Raw genomic sequence first — 24505 nt, 5'->3', positions numbered from 1 at the left:
CCCTGGGGACTATTGCAATCCAAACGGACAATATGCCCGTAGTGTGGTATATCAACAAGCAGGGCGGAACCAAGTCCTATCCCCTGTGTCGAGAGGCACTCAGACTTTGACAATGGGCATTCTCTTCTCATTGGTTTCTGATAGCAACACATATCCCCGGGAAGTCCAACATCATAGTGGACAGGTTGAGCAGAGCTATACTCATGCCACACGAGTGGTGTCTCAAACAATTTGTGGCGGAAGAGATCTTTCAGAAGTGGGGCCTTCCTTGCTGCGATCTTTTTGCTTCGCCTCAAAACAGCAAATGCCCTGACTTCTTCACACTCTTCCCCCTTCCAGGCCATCCCCCCAGATACGCTCTAGTCCAAGATTGGCCTCGGGGACTTCTCTGTGCCTTTCCACCCCTTCCGCTAATACCACAAGTAATTCAGAAAGCAACCGCCTTGAGAGACGAGATGATTCTCATTGCCCCTTTTTGGCCTTGACAGATATGGTTTCCGTTCCTGCACTGTTGTCTATTGGTACAGCCTTGGCATCTAGATCCAGTCCCAGATCTTTTGACCCATCAGTCGGGGCAGCTGCACCAGTCCCTACATTCTCTCAACCTCACTGCTTGGTTGCTCCACTTCCGTCCCTAGCCAGGCTTCTTATGATTTCTAATCCCGTCTGGGATATCATAGTAGCTTCCCTTAAATCTTCCACCAGAAGGATTTACACTAGTAAATGGCAATGTTTCTCCTTCTGGGCAAAGGCTAAGAATATAGATCCCTTTACTGATCCAATTCATTCGGTCTTGGACTTCCTAGCTGAAAATTTTCAGGATCTTCTTCCTCCACAGTAAAAGTTCAGTTGGCAGCCATTTCAGATTTCCATATAGGCCTGTAGCATCATGTCCCATAAGATTTGCAAGGCATTCCTTAGAGGTGTATTTTTACTTAAGCCCCCGATCAAAGATCCTCCACCACAGTGGGATCTAAATTTAGTCTTAACATCCTTCATCCCCCCCCCCGTTGAACCTGCAGCTGTTCATTGAAATTACTTTCCTGGAAGACACTCTTCCTAGTCGCTATTACATCTGCTAGGAGAGTATCTGAGCTTCATGCCCTCTGCATTCATCCTCCCTATTTAGTCTTCCACAAAGACAGAGTTTCTCTAAGGACTAATCCGTCCTTCTTACCCAAGGTGGCTTCGCAGATGAATTTAAATCAATCAGTTGATCTCCTTGTTTTTTTCCCAAATTATTCTAATAGAGCGGAGCAAAAACTACATTATCTGGATGTTCATCGCCAGCTCCGTTACTATTTGGACAGGACTAAACAAATCAGGAAATCTGATTAACTGTTTTTATCTTATGCAGAGAATAAGAAAGGCCTTCCGGTATCTAAGGTAACCCTAGCTAGGTGGCTGTCTTCTGTGATCACATGTATTTATCAGCTCAGAGGTAGAGAATTGACTTCTAGGCCAAGAGCCCATTCAACTAGAGCACTAGCTACATCTACAGCCTTTCAAGCTAGGCTACCAATAGACACTATTTGTGCGGCAGCCACATGGGCCTCTCCTCATACCTTTGTTTCGCATTATAAACTGGACTTGGCCTCCAGAAATAGGGCAAATTTTGGTTCCACCGTTCTCAAGAGTCTGTTCCAATGAGCCACCCAGGATGAAGGTGCTAGGGACGCGGTCCCATCCAGCAAGAATGAAGGCGAGATTGACAACTTAACATTAAGAGGTTATGTACCTACCATAACGTTCCATGTTAGTTGTCTTCTCTCGCCTTCTTTCTTGCGTCCCGCCCACCATCCCCCTAGCCTAGACAGACTGAGAAGATTTTCCTCTTCCTTGAAGAGTCCTGATCTAGCATTGCCAGCCTAATAGCTTGTCCTAGTGTAACTTTAGCTTAGATTGGGATCTTTGGTGGGGTTATCCCTTTTCCTCCTCCTCTCCAGTTGGAGGACTATGTTGCCTAATTTTTTCTTCAGCTACCAAACGAGATCTGGGTAGTTATCGCTTAGCATCATGGGATGTAGGGTTGCCTCGAGCCGGTAAAATTAGCTCTCGAGCTTTAGTAAGTGGCCGAGTCGGAGCCGAGGATCGGCTCTGAACCCATCCAGCAAGAAAGAAGGCGAGAGAAGACAACTAACATGGAACATTATGGTAGGTACATAACTTCTTACTCTCATCCCCTGCCTGCACCAGGAGTTTTGATGGTGGGCGAAGGCTTGTCACCAAAACAAGGGACAGCCATTCACATTACCCCCAGCCTGGCTGACACTAACAACGGATGTATCGGATTATGCCTGGGGGGGGCCACATGGCAGGAAGATGCATTCAGGGCACATGGTCCTCAAACCAAATGCATCTGCATATCAATCAAAAAGAGATGCTAGCTGTTCAAAATGCCCTGACAGCCTTCAAGGACCTACTTCATCTGGGACAACTACTGATAAAGACAGACAACACCACGGTCATGTGGTATATAAACAAGCAGGGGGGCACACATTCTTACCCACTTTGCAGACTAGCCATGTCTTTGTGTGACACAGCATTGACTTACCAAGTACATCTGTAGGCACAATTCCTGCCAGGAAGAGAAAATACTCTGGCAGACGAACTAAGCAGAAACCTCATGGATCCCCATGAGTGGCAGCTGGGTCCACAAGTCTTCAGCATGATAACAAGGAAATGTGGATGCCTGGCCATAGATCTCTTTGCCTCCCCTCACAACTACCAACTAAAAAGATTCTGCACAAGGACTTCTCAGAGACAAGTATGGAAAGTGGACACCCTATCTTTCAGCTGGAAAAAACTATTAGTATATGCCTTTCCCCCACTGCCTCTCCTCCCCAAGGTACTCCTAAAGGTCAGACAGGAGAAGCCAAAGATGATACTGATTGCCCCAGACTGGCCCCGCCAGTACTGGTATCCAATCCTAAGGAACTTGTCTCAATGCTCAGCTTGGACTTTACCTCAAATACCTCATCTTCTGTCACAGCAAAACAATCAGATCATGCACAGACAACTCAGGGCTTTAAACCTGGCAGCATGGCAGATAATGTAGTCATACAAAACACACCTCTCTGTAAAGTTGTGATGGATGTAATTTTGGAAGCCAGAAGGCCTAGTACCAGTAAATCTTATGCTGGAAAATGGAAGAGATTCTGTGCTTGGAACCAGGCAAAAGGAACTGATACAGCTGTGCCAAATATTCCTCAGATTTTGCAATACTTAACTGGGATGCTGGACAAAGGCCTATCTTTTTCATCTTTTAAAATTCATGCCTCTGCCATTTCGGCTCATTACAATACAGAGCCACCAATCTTTTGTCAACCCTTATTAAAGCAGTACCTCCCTGCCTCCTTTTGAGCCAGCTGCTACTGCTGATATAAAGTTTTTATCTTGGAAAACAGCTCTGCTCCTAGCAGTAACTTCTGCAAGATGAGTTTCAGAGCTACAGGCACTCATGGCTGTGGAATCTTTTATCATTTTTGATCCAGACAGGGTCTCTGAGGACAAACCCAACATTTATGCCTAAGGTGGTGTCCAGTGTGGCTCTTAACCAAACTATTCATCTGCCAACTTTTTATCCAAATCCGCAGAACAAGGGGGAGAAAATACTTCTTTGGACGTACACAGACAGCTTAGATTCTACTTGGACAGAACCAAAGTTTTCTGAAAGAGCAATTACTAGTGACATATGCTGCAGGATCACAAGGAAAGGCCATCTCAAAGCAGGCTATTTCAAAGTGGATAGGCCACTGCATTCATTTCTGCTATTTGCACCATGGCAAGCCAGTGCCTAAGGGCATTAGGCCGCATTCAACCAGAGCTGCAGCCACTTCAGCAGCCTTTCTCAGGGGAGTACCAACCACGGACATTTTAGAGGCTGCTTCTTGGAGCTCAGTGCACACCTTTACAAAGCATTATCATCTGCCACTCTGCTCTAAATCCAGGGCAGGCTTTGCCACTGCAGTTCTGCAGGGCCTCATAGCCACTCCTAATGCTGTTTAGCTCCACCCTCCCAACCATAGCTTTGGGACTCTACCCAAATGTAATGACTGCAACAATGAAACATGAAGAACATAGTACAGTTGTGTACACTTACCATAAATGTAGATGTTTGAGTGTATTCACTGTTGCAGTCCAGGTTACCCAACCGCCATCCCCCTGTCTTCTGATGGACCCCATCTTTCCTTTTCTGAATTGTACAACCTATGTGGTGTATTTGCTTGTAGATGAAGGTAAAGTTTATATTGGTGCATGTATTTTTTACATATATATATAAATTTTGGCTACCCTTTTAGGGGGCACCTGACATCTTAGTCAAGAAAAACTAAAGAAAATGGCATCTGCTGCTTTTTTTTTATATACCCCTAATGACCTGACGTCAGGGAAGAGGAGACAGCAGCCGACGCAGGACCCAGGACTTTGGAATTCAGGCCGACTGAGGGCAACCTGCCAGCAGGATTACCCAAATGTAATAACTGCAAAAGTGAATACACTCGAACATCTACATTTATGGTAAGTGTACACAACTGTACTTTGTGGCCCCTCCTTTGTGGAGCGGAATAACTGTTGCTGTGCACCATTCTATGGCACATAGCCTGTGGAGAGGCTGAGGTTGAACAGCGTGTTTAGGTGGGTTGTTAGTTCGTTCAGTAGTTCGTGCATGATGCAGCCTGGACATCATCTGGCCCCATTGATGCTGTGTTTTTGGCTTTTGAAAGGGCTGTTTTCACCTGCGCTTCTGTGATTTCCAGGACACTACACTTTTCCGGTATTGTTGTGAGCCCTTTTGAAGGTGAGAGGGAGGTGAAGTTTTCACTGAATCTATCTGCCAGAATGTTGGCAATATCGGTAGGTTCAGTATATCTTGTGCTATTTTGCACTAGCTCAGAGCATATGTGCGAGTTGCCACTTAGATTCTTGACACAGCTAAAGAAGGCTTTGTGGTTATCTTTCGAATCCTTGGCTGTTTTTCTTTCGAAGTTAGCCTTGTATGATTTTATGAGGGACCTTCGATGTTCATAGTGTTTCACTGCTGCAGTCATTACACTTGGGTTATCCTGCCGTCAGGCGGTCCCACAGTCGGCCAGTGTTCCAAAGTCTTGGTCTGGTGTCGGTTGCTGTCGCTTCTTCCCTGACGTCAGTGCGCCAGGGGTATATAAGATGCAGATGGCGCCATTTTCTTCAATCTTTCGTGCCGCGCAGTGCCCGACGCAAAAGCAGTTCGCAAGTGCCGGTCGGCCGACTCCTGACATTTTCGAAGTCAAATTTCAGAACCAAAGTTTTCACTAAAGCTTAGTACCCCGTTGGGGAAACTTTTTCTTGCCTCAGACCGATGTCAGTAAAAGTTAATAATTGCATTTCTTGCGGGAAGCAAATACCTCATAAGGATTTTCATTCTTACTGTATCCCATGCCTAGGCTCAGATCACGACGTCACTAGTTGTCGGGTTTTGTGCTAGATTTCACAAGTGCACTATTAAACATCGGTTTGATTTTGCTCACCATTATTTTGGCCGAAGGTTTAATTATATCATGCTGTCGGAACAACCGACGACCAGAATACACAAAAAACACAAAGACAAAGTTAAGGACAGGCAACCGAGGTCCAAAGCCGACAATGAAGCCTCTTCTAGGCCAGTCATTGGCTCACCGATTCTCAGTGAGGCGCTTTCGCAGCCCCTGACACCCACTACCTCAGAGCCACAGGCCGCCTCCGACTCCCACGTGGAGATTACTAGGCCTCTGGAAACTCAAGGTATTGAGCCTATGGAAATTAACCCCTCAGATGGGTCTGGAGCTGCTGAGCAGGCATCGGCTTCTGAGGGTGTTTTCAGACCTTCACAGATCACCATCAGGGCAACAACTAAGTCTAAAACTCCATTAAAGACAAAGAAACAAGTACAACATTCACCTGGACAGGCCTCCATGCCTACAAAACAGATGCTCAAAATGGCCGAAGACCTAATTACTCTGATCAGGGGTTCCCATTCCCCTCCTGATAAAAGGCCTAGGCAGGATACAGACTATGATTCCTCTGACCAGGTTTCCATTTCTTCCGATTCCTCTTCAGACCAGGGATACTCTATACCCCCCATATGAGGACTCTGATGCTGAAAAATCAATCCCTTCAGCCTCTCCTCCTGAGGATTACTCTTTTGGGGAAACTTTACATACCATGAGGGAGCATTTCCATTGGGAGAGCCAGGATTATTCAGAATCCAAGAAAAGGCTAAGATTTTCTTTTATTACCTCAACACAGGCCCCTTGCTATTCCACCTGTGTTGGATATTGTGGATGATGAGTTCTCCGAAGCCAGTTTAACCCCTGATTCTTTACCTCCAGCACCTGTCAAGCCAGGCAGGTACTACAGAGTCCCTGACTCTCACAAATTTCTTTATAAAAACCCTGCTGCTGACCCAGAAACTATTTCCCAGGGCCCCAAAGGGGTAAAGGCTTCCGCTGCTAAAAATCTAGTTCCATCTGACAGAGATTCTAGAGCATTAGACAGATGGGGGAAGAAAGTTTACACTTCTGCAACTTTAGCAGTAAGAGCTTTAAATTGCCAGTTCCACATGCTTAAATACCAACAATATTTAATGTCTCTGTTAAAACAGAAAATGCTTACAAGTTCAGAAGGTCCTGATTATAAGGAAATGCAGGATTTATTGCATGCAGCTGAACAAGTGGGAAAGCATACTCTGCAATGTGGTTTTGATTCTTTAGAGGCTTCTTGTAGAGCCGCAGTAACAGGAACTGTGATTCGAAGGCGTGCTTGGCTAAAAGAACAAGATGTTATGTGATCCTATCTCGCCTACATTCCATACTGATGGGCTCGGAGCCGATCCCTCGGCTCCAACTCGGCACGCTATGCTATAGAGCGAAGCCTCTTATTGGCTGAGCTATTTCTTATCCCAGGATGCACCACCACTAATCCCCCAGATCTCATTTGCCGCTTAAAAGCTAGGACGTGGTCTCAAACTTGGCTGGGCTAAGTACTGTTTTATTCAAAGTTTCCTGTCAGGAATTTTGCTAATTTTACCCCAAAAGCTGTTTTAACAGCTATTGTTGTTGTACGAGTGTGTTTGAAAAATTTTGTTGAGGGAAATTGTGTTTTTGGTTAAGGGAAGGTTTCCCGTTTAAGTTAGAGGGGCCTTCCCCTATTCTTATCTAGCGTCTTGGTTTTTTCTAGGAGGTCAAGTACCTGCTTAAGTTAGAGGGTCTTGACCCTCATTTTCAGGGATTGTTGTACTGGTTTCGTGTATTTTTTTCTGACATTGTGTTTTGTCTTAAAAAAAAAACAAAAAAAAAAAAAAACTTAGTTTCACTTTCTTTGTGGTAAATCTTTCACTAACAGCTACTTTAATTTGTTTTCTTAGTGTTAGTCAGCATGTCTAAGGAACATAGACCCTCTGGGTTTAAAAAGTGCGCGAGGTGTGGTTAAAAAATGTCGATAACTGACGACCATTCCTCGTGCGTTTATTGTTTAGGCGCCAAGCTCCTACAGGAGTCCTGTAGCGTGTGTCACGCCTTTTCTTCTAGAGTCCTCCAGGAGAGGAAGAATAAATTAATATTAAAAGGGCTGATTAAACCCTCCTTCGAGGAGGCCTTATCCTCCTCTTCCTCTCCTACCAAGAAGAAAAAAGCATCGGCTCCGACCAGTCTTTCGGAACTGACTGCCAAGAAACCTAGGCAGGCTTCTCCATCGGCTCCACGGACTTCGGAGCCGAGGGCGGAACGGTCTGCCTCGATGCCTCCAGTCTCGACCCCTCTGGTTTCGGAGCCGAGGACTGGGGCATCAAGAGGCGGGTCACTTTCATCGGCTCCACTGATTTTGGAGCCGATGAGGGTTGCCGGCTCAGACTCTTCCCCTTCGGCGCCGAAGCCCTCATCGGCACCGAGGGAAATTGTTTTGAGGTCTCCCTCGGAGCCGATAGTTGTCGAATCCATTCGGAGCCGGTCCCCTAGTCCTATGGAGAAGTCGGTTTGGACCCGATCGGTGTCATCTAGATCCTCCAAGATGTCTGATTCGGACATCGACAGGGTGCTCCTAAGACTTTTCCAGTCTCCGGTGTTCCAAAAGTTAGTTTCGGCTCCAGCCCATTCGGCTTTGGAGCCGATGGTCCACCCTGTTGTTATAGTTCCTCCTCCAACAGCCTCGGCACCGTTGGAGCCGGTGCTGGTGGAGGTTTTCGGGTCAGGCCCGACCCTTACTCCAACCCCGGCTCTCGAGTCGGAGTTCAGTACGCGGACCTCCTCTGTCGGCCCCGGGGGGGACGCTTCGGGATTGATGCTTTCGGTCCCAAGCCTTCCTCTCGGTGCATCGGGTGCAGGGCTACCGTCTACCGTTGTGGCCACGGAGGTGGGACATTCCCAGGATTCTGGTGGTCCAGCCTTCAGGGCCATGAGGAGTGCATTAGCCAAATCTTCTTTGGCTACCTTCACGGTCTCTCCAGCACCTTCCCTGCATACGGAGACTGGGTCTTTGGCAGTTCCCTTGTCCTTAGACAGCGGAGCCCCGGGGCCTGAGGTTACCCCCATTGGGGGTTCCCCCCCTCCTGGAGGTCCCTCTGAAGCTTCTTTGGAGGAACCCCCCAGGAAAAGATCGTGCAAGAGGAAGCACGTTGACTCCCCCAATGAGTCTCTCACATCAGACCCTGATCTTGATGCAGAGGGGTCCCCTAAGTCGTCCTCAGATGATGTCTCCTTTGCAGACATCCTGGAGGCCCTTAAACAACGAGGCGGCTGCAATCCAAACCCCCTTCTGCTGACGAGTCGGTGTTCCTTAAGGCCTTCGGGGCTCAGCCCTCTGCCTCCTGGGTGTCTCCGCCCTTCGACGAGCTCCTAGATTTGATCTGTTGAAGGGCGTGGGAACACCCAGACTCTGTGGAACTGGTGCCTGCTCGTCCAAATAAGTTCCTGTCAGCACCCCCGGATAAGGAGTTCTTGACGAAAGGTGTGGCTGTAGATGCCTTGGTGGTGGCATCTGCTACCCAGCAAGATGTAGCAGAGGCTTCAACTCCGTCCATCCTCCTAATAAGGAGTCTAGAAGCATGGATCGGTACGGTAAGCACACCCTAAGTTCAGCGGCCTTTACTTTAAGGTCCCTGAACTATCTAACGCACTTTACCAGATTTCAGAGGGATCTGATTAAGGAACTTTCAGATACCCTCTTGGGTAATCTGCCTGAGCAGCTGGCCCAGACGGTTGGCTCTCAGCTGGCTACATTGTCGTCCATATCAAACTCGTCCATGAGGCTCATTTCTTATGCGGCCGAAGGGGCGAGTAGAGCGGCGGGTACAGGCATTGCTCTACGGAGGCAAGCCTGGCTCCGCCTGTGTCATTTTGCGGAGGCCTTTAAGTCTTCCTTTGCCGACGCCCCCTTTGATGGGTCCTCTTTGTTTGGACCCAAGGTAAAGGACACATTGACCCGCTGCGAGCAAGAAGGTAAGACTTTGACTGCCGTAGGGGCACGATTTTCCACTCCCTTTCGGCCTTACCCCAAGGCTAAAAGAGGAGGGAAAATGTGGTTCCGTAGATCTCAGAAGTCTTACCCCTCACAGCAGGACGATCCCCCTTCTAGAGGCAGAGGAGGGGGAAATTCTTATGGAAGACACCGTCCCAGAGGCGGCAGAGGCCCCCGCAACACTGGAGACCGCGAGTCCTTTTGTGGCTCTTCAGCCTTTCACAGTCCCTGAGGGATTGCCCGACTGTGCAGCTCCGGAGCCAGTCGGGGGTCGTTTTTCAAAGCACCTAAAAGCCTGGGAAGGTATCACTCAGGACCGATGGGTGCTTCGAATTATCGCCGGAGGTTACGCTATCCCTTTTTCTCACTCCCCACCTCAGTCCAAAAAAATCCCGGACCCGCCACCCAGTCAACGGGAAATTGCAGCCTCAGAAGTTTCAAAGCTGCTGCAAAAAGGAGTCATCCAACCGGTCCCTGCAGACCAGATCGGATTAGGGACTTACTCAAGATTCTTTTTGGTGCCAAAAAAGACCAGGGACTTGAGGCCCATTTTGGATCTCAGCATTCTAAACCGTTCAGTCAAAAAGTCCAAGTTCCGAATGGTCACCCTACAATCCATTCTCCCACTGCTGGAGAAAGGTGTTTGGATGTGCTCCATAGATCTCAAGGACGCTTATTACCATATCATGATACATCAAGAGTCCAGGAGACATCTGCGCTTCAGCCTAGGAGACGGTCATTTTCAGTTCCGCGCGCTGCCCTTTGGTCTCACCACAGCCCCCAGGGTGTTCACCAAATGTTTGGCGGTCGTGACTGCTCACCTGAGAAGTCTAGGATTCCAGGTGTTTCCGTATCTAGACGACTGGCTCCTAACTGCCGCCTCCAAGCATCTACTATTGCGGAGCCTACAAGCCACTATATCACTGGGCACTTCCCTTGGGATCACCTTCAATTGGCCAAAGTCTGTGTTGCTGCCATCTCAACGCATAAGATTCATTGGAGCAGAGATAGACTCAAACCGAATGTGAGTCTATCTACCTACAGAAAGGATACAAACCATACAGGCTCAAGTTCGTGCCTTACTTCCCAGATCCAAAGCCCCAGCCAGAATGGTCCTGCAGCTATTGGGATCTATGTCCGCCACGGTTCTTCTAGTTCCCCTAGCAAGGTTACACATGAGAATTCTCCAGTGGCTTCTTTCAACTCAGTGGTCCTTTCAGGATCTCCCTCTGTCACCTCATACGGATCACGGAAACCTGCAAACGGGACCTTCGCTGGTGGCTGGTGCCCTCCAATCTGGATCAGGGACGACCCTTTGTTCCGCCTCCTCCTGTGGCCACTTTGACTACGGACGCCTCCCAGATGGGGTGGGGGGGGGCATTCCCTGGGCAGGTCAGTCCAAGCCAAATGGCATTCGGAAGAGACCCTACTTCATATCAACATCTTGGAAATGAGGGCGGTGCTTCTGTCCCTACAAGCCCTTCACGTTTACCTCCCTCAGGGCGTAATTGCCGTTCACTCCGACAACATGTCAGTTGTCTGGTACCTGAACAAACAGGGAGGGACCAGATCCTACCCTCTTTGCAGAGAGGCCATGAGAGTTTGGGAATGGGCAGTGTCGACCAAACGTTTTCTAGTGGCGACTCATATCCCTGGCAAGTCCAATGTGATAGCCGACAGACTGAGCAGAACTATCCTCTCTCCACACGAGTGGTCTCTAAACATTACCGTTGCAAATCAGATTTTCAACAAATGGGGGATTCCTTGTTGCGACCTCTTCGCAACCCCGCTGAATGCGAAGTGCAAAAAGTTCTTCTCCCTCACCCTGGCTCAGGGGGAGAGCCCTGTGGACGCACTAGCCCATCCGTGGCCCCCCGGCTTGCTTTATGCTTTTCCCCCAGTTCCCCTCCTTCCCAGAGTGATCCAAAAGGCGTCTCACTTGGGGAGCAAAATGATCTTAGTTGCTCCTTACTGGCCTCGTCAGGTATGGTTCCCCTATCTTTGGAAATATGCACTGGAAGGTCCATGGTTCCTGGATCAGATCCCAGACCTATTGGTTCATCGGTTGGGACTACTCCACCAGTCTCTACACACCTTAAAATTGACAGCTTGGCTCCTCCTCTTCCGACTGTAGTCAGGAATCATGCCTTAGACCCGGAAGTTGTACACCTCTTATCTTCGGCCCACAAGTCTGCTACTAAGAAATTGTATTCTAGCAAATGGAAGAGATTTGCTATTTGGTCTCAACTCCGAGGCCTGGATCCCATCACTATTCCCGTATCAGAAGTCCTGAAATTTCTAACTCTCCTTTTTAATCAAGGCTCTTCAGTCTCTACCATCAAGGTTCAATTGGCAGCTATTTCCAATTTTCACGAGTCTATAAACCCACCTTTAATGAGCAACAGATTGTGTAAGACCTTCATGAAAGGTGCTGCACTTTTACGACCTCCAATTTCTCATCCTGCTCCTCCATGGGATCTTGATGTGGTGTTACGTGCCTTAACTTCTCCCCCCTTCGAACCGTCAGCAACATGTGATTTAAAATTTCTATCGTGGAAAACTGCCTTTCTGGTTGCGATTACTTCGGCCAGAAGGGTTTCAGAGCTTCAAGCTTTGTCTGTAAAACCTCCGTACTTGGTTTTTCATAAAGATAGAGTATCTCTCAGGCCAAATCCATCCTTTGTCCCTAAAGTTTGTTCCAGTTTTTGCCTACAACAGTCATTAGAACTTCCAGTCTTCTTTCCGAAGTATTCAAACAAAGCGGAATACATATTCCACACATTAGATGTCCACAGGCAATTACGTTTTTATTTGGATAGGACCAAACAAACAAGGAAAACAGATCAATTGTTGGTATCCTTTTCCGATAATAAATTGGGCAAAGCCGTCACAAAGGTCACTATTGCCAAATGGATCAAGGACTGTATTATTCAAGCTTATTCCTCTTCTAGTAAAGAGCTTACAAACTCTGTCAAAGCTCATTCTACAAGAGCTATGGCTACTTCAATAGCGTTCTATTCTAAGCTTGCCATTAGTGACATTTGTGCTGCGGCTACCTGGTCCTCCCCGCACACTTTCATTTCTCACTACAAATTGGATGTGGCATCTAGAGGACGAGCTTCATTTGGTTCCACAGTGCTCAGGAGTGTTTTCCAGTGAGCCACCCAGGATTTGGGTGCTAGGGACGCTGTCCCATCAGTATGGAATGTAGGCGAGATAGGATCACATAATATCTTTTAGTTATGTACTTACCATAACTTTAGATGTTTGGGATCCATGTCGCCTACATTCCCAATAACCCACCCTCCTTCCCCCTTCCTTGGAGATCAGAGGATATCAGAAGGTCCGAATCCTGTTGTTTCATCTTGAAACATCTGGCAATGTTATATAAACAAGTTGTGTATGTGTGCATGAATGCGGACAAACAAGATCTGGGGGATTAGTGGTGGTGCATCCTGGGATAAGAAATAGCTCAGCCAATAAGAGGCTTCACTCTATAGCATAGCGTGCCGAGTCGGAGCCGAGGGATCAGCTCCGAGCCCATCAGTATGGAATGTAGGCGAGATGGATCCCAAACATCTAAAGTTATGGTAAGTACATAACTAAAAGTTTTACCTGATCATGTTGAGGCAAAATTATTGGATGCTCCTTTACAGCATGATATTTTGTTTGGTGTTAAGGCAGAAGAGGTATTAAAGAAAATGGAGGATAAGGCAAAATATATGCAAACAGTGAAGGATTTCTTACAGGTACAGCCACCTCGATTTAGCAGAAATTGGCCTTCTAAAAATTGGTCCTTTCCAGTGTCAGACAGGCCACAAAGAGGCAGATACAGACGCCCAAGAGGCAGATCTCAGCCCCAAGTCTCTTACAGACTACGTCAGCGGGGTTCCTCAACCCAAAAAGGAGGAGAAGACAAGTCACAACCTTATAGGAAACAGACCCAATGACTTCCCCCTAAAAATGCCAAGCACTTGCCTTTTGGCCGGTCCCTTAGGGGGAAAACTAGCACTTTTTTCACAAAATTGGCATATAATAACCCAAGACAAATGGGTTCTGAATATTGTGTCTCAAGGTTACAGGTTCCACTTTCACACTCTACCAAGGCCAAAAGGAATGCTAGACCTGCCACAAAATCAGTGGGCAGAGGCACAAAAACAAATTACAGCCCTCATGGACATGAGAGCTATTCAAAAAGTGCCACAACAGGAACAAGGACAAGGATTTTACTCAAGACTTTTCTTGGTCCCCAGAAAGGACAGAGCCTGGAGACCCATACTGGACCTATCTACTCTAAATACTTAACTGGATGTTCCAAAATTCAAAATGTTGACTGTACAGCAGCTTCTTCCCATGCTGGGCAAGAAGGCTTGGCTTGTTACCTTGGATCTCAGAGGCATACCTGCATGTCCCAATCAGACAAAATTGCAGAAGATACCTCAGATTTATAGCAGGCTCAGTGCATTACCAATTCTCTGCACTGCCCTTTGACTTATCTATTGCACCCAAATGCCTGGCACCAGTAGTTGCATTTTGCAGACAAAAAGGAATTCAAATATATCCCTACTTGGACGACTGCCTTTTTCAAGCAGAGAGCAAGGACATTTTCTAAAGCATCTGGCGTTTGTAAAAAGATTGCTAATTTGCCTAGGGTACACAGTAAATGAAAAAAAGTCAAAACTAGTGCCCTCACAAGAGATAATATTCCTGGGTGCCAGCTTAAATACAACGGCCCAGATGGCTTATCTCACACGAGACAAGCAAAGAAAACTGACTCAGTACTTTCATTTGATCGCAGCAAAAACCCAACTCCCTGCAAGAAAAATTCTGCAGGCCTTTGGGGTTCATGGCATCCTGCATTCTACTAATACCATATGCCAGACTGCATATGAGGAAATTACAATGGTACCTAAAAAGTGTTTGAACTCAACACTGTCACAGTTTGGAAACAGTTATACCACTTATTCCCTGCCTACAACAGGAGTTTAGATGGTGGGCACAGGCATGTCACCACAACAAGGGACAGCCTTTCACTCTACCCACAGCCAGGCAGACACTAACAACAGATGCTTCGGATTATGCCTGGGGAGGACACATGGCAGGAAAATGTATTCAGGGCAAGTGGCCCGCAGACAAAATGCATCTTCACATCAATCGAAAAGAGATGCTAGCTGTACAAAATGCCCTAACTGCCTTCAAAGACCTTCTGCATTCAGGACAGCTATTAATAAAGACAGACAACACCACAGTTATGTGGTACATAAACAAGCAAGGGGGCACTCATTCCTATCCCCTCTGCAGACAAGCCATGACTTTGTGGAACACATCACTGACCTGTCAAGTTCATCTGCAAGCACAATTCCTGCCAGGAAAGCAAAATACTCTGGCAGACTATTTAAGCAGAAACATCATGGATCCTCATGAGTAGAAATTAAATCCATAAGTATTCAGCATGATAACACGAAAATGGGGGTGCCCAGACATAGATCTATTTGCCTCCCCTCTGAACTGCCAACTACAGAAATTCTGCACAAGGACTTGCCACTCACAAGCATGGAGAGTGGATGCTGTCTCGTTCAGCTGGAAAACCCTAACAGTTTATGCCTTCCCACCACTGCCTCTCATTTCAAAGGTACTCCTAAAAGCCAGACAAGAAAGGCCAAAAATGATCCTGATTGCCCCAGACTGGCCACGCCAGCACTGGTACCCAATCTTAAAGAATTTGACTCAAGACCTACCATGGATTTTACCTCAATTTTACCTCAAATTCCTCAACTTCTGACTCAGCAAAACAAATCAGATCCTGCACAGCCAGATCAAAACCTTAATCCTGGCTGCATGGCAGATTACTTAGCCAAGCAACCAACACCTCTCTCTAAAGCTGTTATGGATGTTATTTTGGAGGCCAGGAGACCCAGCACCAGGAAATCCTATTCAGAAAAGTGGAAGAGATTCTGCGCCTGGAACCTGGCTCAAAGCTTTGATCCTCTTGTTCCAAATATTCTTCAGATATTACAATACTTAACTGAGATGCTGGTCAAGGGCCTATCCTTTTCATCCATTAAGATTCACGCCTCTGCCATCTCAGGTCATTACAACACGGATCCTCCTATTTTCTCTCATCCATTATTAAAACAGTACCACAGAGAGGCTAAAAACATAAGACTGCCCCGGAGAGCACCAACTTGGGTCCTCAACTTGTCTTGGAAAAACTAACTTTACCTCCTTTTGAGCCAGCCAATACAGCAGAATTAAAATATGTGTCATGGAAATCTGCTCTGCTTCTGGCAATAACCTCACCACGAAGAGTCTCAGAGTTACAGGCACTAATGGCAGTGGAACCTTGCATCATTATTCATCAGGACAGGGTTTCTTTAAGAACTAACCCTACATTTATGCCAAAGGTGGTATCCATTGTGGCTCTTAACCAAACTATTCACTTGCCAACATTCTGTCCAAATCCACAGAATAAAGGAGATAAACGTCTGCACTCATTGGACATACACAGGCAGTTACGCTTCTACTTGGACAAAACAAAAGTTTTCAGGAAAACTGAGCAATTGTTTGTTGCATATGCTGCAGAATCACAGGGAAAGGCGATTTCAAAGCAGACCATTTCAAAGTGGATAGGACACTGTATCCGTTTCTGCTACACACACCATGGAAAAACTGTTCTAGCAACATTAGGCCACATTCCACCAGGGCAACAGCCACTTCAACTGCCTACTTTAGAGGAGTACCTACCAAGGATATTTTGGAAGCTGCAACTTGGAGTTCAGTGCACACCTTTACCAAGCACTACCACTTGCCTCTTTTCTCTAAATCAAGAGCTGGCTTTGCCACTGCAGTGCTGCAGGGCCTCATAGCCACACTGAATCCTTTATAGACCCAGCCGCCCAACCTCAGCTTTGGGATTCTACCCAAATGTAATGACTGCAGCAGTGAAACACGATGAACATAGTACAGTTTTGTACCTACCGTAAATGTAGATGTTCGAGTGTATTCACTGCTGCAGTCCAGGTTACCCACCCTCCATCCCCTCTTTTTTAGCTGGGACCTATCTATACCTTTCTACCCTATACAACCTATGTGGTGTATTTGCTTGTAACTGAAGGTATTGTGTTTGTTTTTTATGTATGCTTTATTAGCAATATGTATTGCCTACCTATTTGGGGTCACCTGACATCTGGGGCAAGAAAAACTGAAGAAAATGGCGTCTGCTGCATCTTGTATACCCCTGGCGCACTGACGTCAGGGAAGAAGCAACAGCAACAGACGCCGGACCAAGTCTTTGGAACTCGGGCTGACTGCGGGACCGCCTGACGGCAGGATAACCCAAGTGTAATGACTGCAGCAGTGAATACACTCGAACATCTACATTTATGGTAGGTACAAAACTGTACTTTTCTTGCTGATACTGATCAGGGATGTCTTTCTTTCTTGGGATTTGCTTTTTTTCTGAACTAGTTTCCTCCTTTTGTTGGATAACCTGTTTATGGCAGGGGTCCACCAGACTGGTTTCCTTCTCTTTGGGGAGTGAGTCTTGGTTTTGCTAGGGATGGCACGATCCATGCATCCTTGTAGGTGCTCATAGAGTGCAGTTGTGAAGGATTCTGCATCTTGGGCAGTGTTATCCTTTAGCATGGAGGCTGTGAAACGTACCACCTCTGCCTTAAGTAAGGTGAAGTTTGCTTTAGAAAAGTTTTTCACTGTGGTTTCTTTGGTTGGGGGTGGTGGTGGGGTGTGGTCATCCAGAGTGATTGTTTATGGTCTGATCTAACCAGTGACTGGTTGACCTCCAGTGCGGAACACCTGTCGCCCATGTTGGTGATGACCAGGTCCAATACGTTGTGGCCTCTGGTAGGGGAGTTTACCAGCTGATCCAGGGCATTTGAGTTGATAAATTACAAGAAGCGCTGAGCCTGGGAGTTTGTACTCAGTTTTCCCAGTTAATGGTAGGGTAATTGAAATAGCCCAATATCAGGGTATTCGGTAGGACCTTCATGTTTTCCAGTGTCTCCAGAAAGGCGGAGTGGTTGTCCTGGGTCATGGAGGGTGATCTGTAGCAGGTCGCAATTTGCATTGCAGATTTCCCAGATGTTAGTTGCACATGGATGATCTCAGAGATATCATGCTGCGCCACTAACCTGGAGGTGTGGGTATCCTTGATGAATATGGATACACCCCCTCCTTTTGTGTTTCGGTCCGTGTTCTGTTGCCGAAATGTGTGGTATGAGTTGTAGCCCAGTAGTGCTGGAGTGCTCTCTGGAGCCTTAAACCAGATTTCAGTTACTGCACAGATGTTGATGTTCTCGAGTGCTTCGAGTGCATGCATTTTGAGATTTGAACTCGTGGCATTGAGTAGCATAACCCTCATTTTTTTTATTTGTGCTGTTTATGGAGGTGGTTTTGAATTTTGAGCCTTGCCTAAAAAAGGCACTATGGAGGCAGCAAGAGCCTTTGCCAGTATTCGAAAGCCAAGGTGTGACAGGTGCAAGCCGTCTCTTGCGAAGCAACGTGGCTTGTTGAGCATGCCATCCTAGGCTGACAGATACTGGATCCCCTTTGAATGACACCAGAAGCTTCACCAGTTGTTGAATTGATCATTTTTTCTTTATACTGAAGCATCATTCTTGGTGAGGGCAGGATGCTACTCGGGGTCAGGTTCATACCCACCTGGGCTACATGATCAGAGTGCTCTTCCATGTCTCTCTCTTCATGTAGTCCAGGGAGGTATGTCTCGGGTCATTCACACCAACATGAACAATGACAGAGTCATATTTGTACTTGTTCTGGAGTGACCTGAGTGCTTGTGTTATGGCGGATTCTGGCTTCCGACAGGTAGCGAACAGTAACCTTTTCCTTGTCCAGCCTAGTGAGTGGCATTCATTTGAGTTATGGCATTTGTGATACTCATGATACCTCTTGCAAGTCTCCACTGGAGAAAAATCCAGATGGTACATGAAATCTCCATGGTGTCAGCATCAGCAGCTCCTGATATTTCAAATTCCACTTTGGGAATTTGTGAAAAGGGGAGATTTTGTGGTGGACATGACAAATTTATTAGAATCTGTGTCCCCCAGTCTCCTATCCTACTTCAGTACAGTCTATCACAAGAGATAGCTCAGCCTTCACTTTGGGAACAGTGTCTGTGAGGATAAAAGTGCATCGTCTCCTGGACAAAAAAGACTGATCAAAATGAATAAAATTAAATGACTTTTTAAATATGAAAGTTATGTTTGTTAGAAATGCACTCAATTCTGTCAACCATCTGTGGTATTTGAAGTGTCATCGTGTTTACAAACACCACCACAGTAATGTGGTATATAAACAAGGGGGAACCAGATCTTATCCTCTGTGCAGATTGGCCACATTGACCTGGGATATAGCTTCTCAGTGTTGTTTCTCTCTGTAGTCATCTTGTATTCCATCAGAGCAAAATTGTGTGGCAGACGAGCAGAATAGGACTAGAACAGACCCTCACAAATGTCAGCTGAATCAGAGTCTTCCAAGAATTGATCCAGCGGGGGAGAAAACCTCAAATGAAAGTGTTTGCCTCTGCTCTCAGCAATCAGATGGCAAAATGCTGGTCCAGGACTTGATGCAAGAAGGCTTTGAAAAGAGATGCATTTTCTTTTCCTTGGGACAGAAAGTTTCCTATATACTTTTCCTCTAGTAATTTCTAGGGTCGTTCTGAAGATTCAGAAGTACTCTTCAAAGATTAATTGTGGTGACTCCATACTTTTGAAAGTGGCCAAGGGCAGTTAACCACAAGCTTCCTCGCAGATTGGACCTACTCTTACAAGACAGGGATGGGTTGATACACCCCGACATGACATTCGGCTAAGTGCATGGATGATAGAACATTGGTACCTAAAATGTATTAAAACTGAGGACATGCAACAGGTATTACAGGAGGGACTCCCACTACTGAAAATCATTTGTTAGAAATGAAAAAGGTTTTCTAGTTGGTGGCAAAATAACCAATATTCTTTTAGGGCTAGTGTTTCTCTGATCCAAGAAAAGCCTCTCCTAGATCTATTCTCCGGGGGCTCCTGGACCCTCATCCTTTCTCCTCCTAGTCAGTTTATGGTACTATTCCTATAGCTTAGGCTAATGCAATAGCGATCCTTTTGAAGAACATAGTACAGTTGTTTAAGTAAACTTACCATAATAGCAGATACTCAAATAATCACTGTTGCAGTAGCTGCTCCCTCCTTCCATCTCCCTTATTTTTGTATGTTTTTATACCAGGGTTGGACCTTTTATTGTATTCTTAGTATTCTCTATTCAGGGCTTTAGCATAAGAGGTTTCTGAGAGAACCAGTGTTCCTTCCTTGGGTCTTAGTTTTGTGTTAGAGAGGCTAATACTTGCTTCCATTTGAACCAGCTAATCTGGTTTACATGAGGCACTTAACATGGAAAACATTGTTACTGATTTTTCTGACCTCTGCAAGAAGAGTGTCTGAGTTGCAAGCAAGCTCTTGTGGTGGGTCAGCCCTATCTCATTTTCCATAAATATGGTGTTTCCTTGTGAGCTAAGCCTTCATTTATGTCTAAAGTTGTATCTGTTTTCTTTGCATCAAGCTATTAATCTGCCTGTCTTCTTTTTCAGAACCTAAAAATGAGGAAGAAAGGTTAATAATCCATACCTTGGATGTCCACAGACAACTCTGTTACCATCTTGACAGGACGGAATCTTTTAGGAATCCTGATCGGTTAATTTCTTGTGAAGTCAAGAAAAAAGAACCTCTGTCAAACCAGACCATTTCCAAATGGTTGTCTGCTGCTATTACCTTTTGTTATACCCACCTCAAGAAGGCAGTTCTAGGCAGTGTCAAGGCTAATTCTGTCAGGGTCTTCGCTTCATCTGTGGCTTTTTGGTAAGGGTTGAATTCTAGGAGTATTCTGGAAGCAGCAACTTGGTCCTCTGTCCATATTCTTATAAAGCACTATAATACATGTATTCTTTCTCCAAATCTAAAACTGGCTTTGCAGGGACCATTCTCTAGGGACTCTTGGACCCTCATCCTTCATTCCTTCCTCCCAGTTAGTTTATGAAATAGTAACCTATCCGTATAGCTAAAGCTACTGTAGTATTGATCGTAATAACATGTATAATACAGTTGTATAAGAGAACTTAAAACCATAGCAATAGATGCTGAGTAGCTGCTCCCTTCCTCCACCCCCCCCTGTTTTTGTTTCCATGTTGAGAAATTTTTTTTTTTGTTTGTTTTTGTTTTTTCCTAGCATTGACCTTTTTTTAGCTCTATAGTTTCTTTCTTTTGGCATGAAAGCTCTGAAAGGATAGGTGCACAAGCCACTTTTTTTGGCTTAGCTTGAGATTTTTTTTTGTGTATGTGGAATGTGCCCTTAAACTTTGGAAGCTAGCTGGTTAGTTTAGCATTGTCAGGATATATGCCATATTTAAGGCTACTGCTGCAGTGATCATTTAAAGATCTGCTGTTAATGTAGCTTACTTAAACATCTGTACACTCCTTTTCTACATGGCTTTTTTAGGACTTATGTTCAGAAGTAATTAATTGGCTTACAGTTAAGGAGGAGCCCAGCCCAGTTTCCCAAATGCCCCAGAGCACTTCCAAGTCACATAGTAGATGAATGGAGGCTGAAAGAATCAAACCCTGGACTACTGAAAGCAGCTCATTAATAGCTGATGACCTTAATCTTGTGCTCTTTTTGCCAGAGAGTACTTTGTTGCCTCATGGGCGGCACAGTGGTGCAGCGGTTAACGCTGTCGCCTCACAGCAAGAGGTTCTCCAGTTCGATTCTCAGCTGGGGTGCCTTCTGTGCAGAGTTTGCATGTTCTCCCTGCGTTCACGTGGGTTTCCTACGGGTACTCCGGTTTTCTCCCACATTCTAAAGACATGCTTCTGGAGCATTTTCTCCCTGGGCCTCCGCTGAAAACAGGATCTGTGGAACCTAGTCGGACTTTCCCGGTCAACACATGTTAAATAAATAAAAATAAATAAAATTTTCTCGTGCAAATAAGAATAGCATCAGAGTAAACTGCATGCATTTATCTGATGTGGAAGTTGCTAGGCTTTAACGAACCCTAGAATAAAATGGCAGGCTATCTGCTTCAGGAGGGGTTTAAAGCCGTATTACATAAATGTGTGCTTACCTGGTAAAACACTAGTTAATGCTGGATTATTTTATATGAAACATTTGGTTGCAGTGGTGCTTCTAGTTTAAATAGATATGTTTGCAAAAATATAAATTTAAAATAAAAGCGCATGTATGAGCCTGTAGTACAGAACTGAAGTTTGAAAATGTGTTTATGCAAGGTCACTACAGTACTTATTTTTCTGATGAGTAGTCTTGTTTGTTTTTCAGCGAAACACATAATAAAGATTGATGGGAAGATGGGACTTTTCACAGGCTTGACTCCCAGAATGTGCTCTGGTCTAATTGGAACTATAGTGCATAGCAGCGTAATACAGGTAGGATGCATGAGCCTGCAAAGGCAAATTCAATGTGGTAATCTGTTTAGAATGACTTTACAAATATAATATCGTTGTAGACTAGCATACTGAACTGAAAGAAGCATCAATTGTTAGCTTGAAATGTGAGATTGACTGCATGTGGTATGTTTGCTTTTATTTTAGCTGAAATGCTACCCCAGAATTACAGAAACTCTTGACAGTAAGAGTCGATGAGATGTGGAGGTGTCAGGCTGCAAGTTATTTAAAATGACATGGCGAGGATAGTTGCATGAGGAGTGTTCGTCTTTGTATTTTGTCAGGGTTGAATTACATTATGAAATGCAGAGTGCAAATAACAATGCTACAGGAGACATACCTGGAAAGAAGGTGAGCATGTGAATTTGAAGTACTTCAGGATGGATATTTGGCAGAATATCAGGGACAGCAGAAAAGGAAGTACTTGTACTAATTGCTAGAGGCACTCCAGTAAGTGATAGAGAGAACAAAGATAATGTTGTTGTGTCTTTCGGCTTATCCCGGTTAGGGGTCGCCACAGCGGAACCCCGGTCCGCTAATGTTTGATAGTGGATTTTTGCGTGTCGAGTTACCAGCCCTGACGCACAACCTTCAACGAAGGCACACCCATTCACGCATGCTTCCACACAGAAGATGCTCTAGCTGAGAATCGAACGCAACAACGTCTTGCTGTGAGGTGACAGCACCACTATATTTGTGGTAGTAAGGGGCTACTGGCAGGGAAGTATGATTATGCTGGCATGTGTTTAAGCTCCATAATGCCAGTTTTAGGTGGAGTATAATAATTTTTTGATTGACACACTGCTTTCAGCAGGGGAATGCTGCTTACAGGTGGGGACTGGAATTTGATTTGCGACAGTGATTATGTAGCTGGAGGACCTAGAAGGGAAAATATAACAGAGGGTAGATTTCTGAAGATGTGGAGGTTCCTTTGAATGCTTATACAGTTGGGTGTCCTCTTGGCTCTGTCCCTGTGGGTGGAGCTGGGAACAGTGCCATTGACCACTCCACTGACTATTCCGTTGCAGGTCTGACCTTCGGAACTGAAGGCCTCAGATTTGGACATCATCAGAGCATCTACATTGACACTGATGGTGCCTTCCACTTTTGGTCCAGACCATTTCCAGTTTCTCTCAACTCCGACCTTGTATTCGTGAGACAGGAGTCTGAGCCAAAGCAGCAGGGCCAGTGCTTGAGGGTATGTTTTTTTTTCCTCCAGAACTGCAAAATCCCAAAGAATAAGGCGCCATGCCTGGCACAACAAATTTATTATAAAGCGCTTTTCATCCACACCAAATAGTCGAACTTCATCAGATACAAGTACTTAATTCACAAGAAACAGTTTAACTAACCCTCTCAGTAAGTCACATGACATCCCAGCTCAGTAAGTTGCATGACATCCCAGCTAAAAATTTAAAGAGCTAGTCACATCTATTTAAGAAATAGCAGCATATATTTAAAGTAACCATGTTAATATTTTTAAAATCCACAATTACACTAGTTAAAACAAAAATATGTTAAACTTCTTCTGTCCAACAATTTAATTAAACAGTGAGTATAAGTATAAAACCTAAAAATGTAAAAGTATATTTAGGGGAACGGTCCCCAATACTATCTCATTAGATTTTTCAATTTCAAAATACACATTAGGGAACACATATCATTGAGTCCTGGGTTGTTGTAGGCATTTAATCAAATTTGCAAATAAGTTCTAGTCTTTCGAGTTCTAACTGGATGGGGCCTCCCCTAGGATTCTGTGCCACCTTATCTATAACTCGAAATTTAAATGTGTGTTCAGGATTCGTAAAGAATCCTAGGTGAGGCCTCATCCAGTTGGAACTCGAAAGACTAGAACTTATTTGGCAAATTCGATTAACTGCCTATAACCACCCAGGACACACTGATGCGTGTTCCTAATGTATATTTTGAAATTGAAAAATCTAATGAGCTAGTATTGGGGACCTTCCCTTAAATACATTTTTACATTTTTTAAGTTTTATACTCACTGTTCTATTCAATTTTTCATAGGTTCATAGGTAGGTACTAGGCTATTGGCCCTAGGGCTTATATAAGCCTAGCCAAATGGTACCCTGGCTTTTGCCACCCAAGAAAATTATTTTCCTGTGCCCCTGTCAAGCAGAGCCACAGAAGTGATCCCCGGGGTGAATTTCTTATCTCCCATCCAATCATCAAGATTTTTCTTGAAGAGTGCTAATGAGGAGCTTTGTTTGATGTAGATAGGTAGTTTGTTCCAGAGTATGGGAAGTTTCTGCGATGGGAATCTATCCCTCCAGCATGTTCTGTTTATTGTGGTGACAAGGTTTAGGTCCCTAAAGTTTGTAGCTCGGAGGGATTGGGATTTCTTTATGTGGAGCATGTCCAACAGCTCTGGGTTTGACATAGCTTTTATGTTAGGTAGAGATCGCCTCTGAGTAGGCGATATGCAACAGAGTAAAGCTGGAGTTTTTTGAGACTGTCTGCGTAGGGCATCTGTTTGAGGCCGGTAATCCTCTTTGTAAGGTATTTCTGTGGCCTTTCCAGTTGTAGATGTCTTGTGA

At 45.3% G+C, this 24505-nt stretch overlaps 1 protein-coding gene across 1 annotated transcript in view; it reads left to right on the top strand.

Annotated features, from left to right (window-relative positions):
• MTCH2 (mitochondrial carrier 2) overlaps positions 1 to 24505 on the top strand; it is a 1452460-nt gene that overhangs the window by 246380 nt on the left and 1181575 nt on the right. The window contains exon 3 of the mRNA XM_044059351.1: positions 21823 to 21929. Coding sequence (XP_043915286.1) covers positions 21823 to 21929 — 107 coding nt within the window. The remainder of the gene's footprint in view (positions 1 to 21822; positions 21930 to 24505) is intronic.

Source organism: Protopterus annectens, chromosome 17.part0, assembly GCF_019279795.1.
Source record: "Protopterus annectens isolate FY-2018-M chromosome 17.part0, PAN1.0, whole genome shotgun sequence".
Classification (NCBI taxonomy): domain Eukaryota; kingdom Metazoa; phylum Chordata; order Ceratodontiformes; family Protopteridae; genus Protopterus; species Protopterus annectens.
Note: the sequence above shows the minus strand (reverse complement) of the source record. Positions and strands in the feature narration are given on the sequence as shown.